The sequence below is a fragment of the Agaricus bisporus genome (genome assembly GCF_000300575.1).
Source record: "Agaricus bisporus var. bisporus H97 unplaced genomic scaffold AGABI2scaffold_6, whole genome shotgun sequence".
Classification (NCBI taxonomy): Eukaryota; Fungi; Basidiomycota; class Agaricomycetes; order Agaricales; family Agaricaceae; genus Agaricus; species Agaricus bisporus.
The window spans coordinates 1,337,126-1,339,456 of record NW_006267369.1 but is presented as its reverse complement, the minus strand read 5'-3'; the positions used below and the strand labels follow the sequence as shown (position 1 = coordinate 1,339,456).

Sequence of the window (2,331 nt, the reverse complement as noted above, 5' to 3'; positions counted from 1 at the left end):
CATCGGATGCTCCCCGACCCCAGATTTTTTCGCTGCGAAGATGGGAAATCAGCCACTTTGCATCAAGTCACGATAAAAATTAATAGTACCATCGAAGTGACCAGAGAAGGGCGGATAATTCCACTCATCGACCGTGCTTGTTTCCACCGGAACGACGTCTATGGGTTTTCGAGTTCAATAAGAACGTAGCCCCCAGTCTTTATGACATACCTTGATGGGCAGCGAATAGGACAGGTTTCAGTTCGGGAGATGTACCCTTCCACTCGTAGATTATACCATACGTGTTAACTTTGGTCACCTTGAGGTTAGAATACCTGGGAGCGGATGATCAAAAAGTACAAATTAGGAGTCAGAATGAACGTACACCAAAGGAAATGCCTTCTCAAGGTATTCATGGAAGGGTGCTAATACTTCCCACCTGGGATCCTCGCCAACCGGGCCCATCGCATCCCAGGATTCCGTTCTGAATATGCTATGTTAGATTCATTTCTTATGGACCAGACTACACCAATACTCACGGGACTTGGATGGCTTCGCTTAGCCAGGTGATCGTCTTTGACTGATAGTCACGCGAACCGAAAGTTGCAGTCAAATTGGCCCATAGTTGACTGTGTCTTTGGGGGAAAAGTACATCTGCTTGACCACATGTGCCATCAAAGGTTTCAGCAGTAGACGAATTTTTCCTTCCACACGACGTCCCTCCATGGAAAGCGGCTATTCCGATTGCACCTGCAACGAGGGCCAGGATAAGGACGTGGAGAAGCGCTTTGAATTTCGATTTGCGAGATGGTTTCGGACAAGCATGCGGTTCAGGGGCAACTGGTAGAAAATCGAGCGTCTTTTCTTGCATGGTTGTAAAAGTATGAGACCAAAAAGAAGAATCCAGGAAATAGCTTCTTACATAGTACATGGGTATTATCTCAGGGGTATCATCCGGGACCGGGACGCTACACTTCCCCGTCCGCTACCCACGAGTGCTTACCCTGAGATGCCTGATAATGACCCCACAGTTCCACCAAGGCTCCACGGACCCACCTCTGCTACCTTTCACCCTACGAATGGTCAGTTGTATTCTGGCCACACGAAATACGCAAGAGCTTGTATGGCTAACCACCAGTCAATTTCTGTAGAACCTCCACATGTGATAGGAGAGGGGGAAACCAGGAACGAGCTAGGAATTTCAGAGGCATGATAAGGAGTAAAGCTCGGGTCATCTGCTCAGAAAGAGATGATCTGATAAGCACAATGTATGTACATGTAGAATGTGTCAGGAATGTGTCCACAGAAAAAAAAACTCGTATCGTCCTGCGGATCAATCAATTCAACTCGAAAGAAATTGACGCGAACGCGTAAACTAAGGCTAATCATGATAAGTAGCTCAAAAAACACTCTTGATCCCAACTTCAAAGTGTCACACTTGAAAGAAAGCGCGATTCGCATCGCATTCAAGTCGCAAATATGAGTCTGCAATTTCATCTGATTCTTCCCTCCAGCGACTGCCAATCAAGACTGTAAGAAACAATTGGAAAGGTTGAGCACCCTCCTTTTAATCGTGGAACTATAGCACTCCATTTATCGTTGGCAATGTGATCATGGTCATTGCTTGATACAGCCAACCGCATGACCTTGGCGCGACCTGCTTTTGTCCTATGAAGGTGGCCCTCTCATTTAGCAAGCACTGGTGTGGCAAACATCCAAGCTACTCCCAGTGGCCCGGGTGTCCAGTACAGTAATAAAAATGAAATGAAAAATTCCTTCAAAAGCCATTGAGATGGAGCGAAGAAGTTTGAACTCCTGATTCTGTCTTCGTCCGGGGGCCTTGAATATAGTAAGAAAAGTCTGTCTGTTCCGATGCTTGTGATCACAGTACGAGTCCGACGCAGCCAATTCAGATACAGTACCTCAGGCTGTGCCGCACTAAATTCAGCATTATTTGCTTTTGTTTCCACTCCCGCTCACCTCAACAACCACACATCATCTAAATGGTATCTATAATTTCCTCTGCCCTTCTCATTACTGACAATCTGACAATCTTTACATTCTTAGTCAACCCAACAATCCCAGATAAACACTCTCCTCGAAGCCGAAAAAAAGGCTGCCAAAATCGTTCATGAAGCTCGTCAATGTACGCATCACCAAATCCCAACACCTCTCCCAATATCCCTTTCACCAATGTAACACTAATATCTTTTCAGATCGTGTACAAAAACTCAAAGACGCACGCACCGAAGCTCAAAAAGAAATCGAAGAATACAAGAAAGCCAAAGAATCCGAGTTCCAAGCTTTCAATGCCTCAGTAAGTAACCCCTCAACTTCCACTATAACCCCCCC

General features: G+C 45.8%; 1 protein-coding gene across 1 annotated transcript in view; it reads right to left on the bottom strand.

Annotated features, from left to right (window-relative positions):
• Positions 1-850, bottom strand: part of AGABI2DRAFT_143695 (hypothetical protein) — a gene marked incomplete at both ends in the record, with an annotated part of 2,177 nt that extends 1,327 nt beyond the window's left edge. The window contains 4 exons of the mRNA XM_006461909.1: positions 90-158; positions 211-314; positions 365-463; positions 519-850. Of these exons, the coding sequence (XP_006461972.1) occupies positions 90-158; positions 211-314; positions 365-463; positions 519-850 (604 nt within the window). The remainder of the gene's footprint in view (positions 1-89; positions 159-210; positions 315-364; positions 464-518) is intronic.
• Between the last annotated feature and the right edge of the window lie 1,481 nt (positions 851-2,331).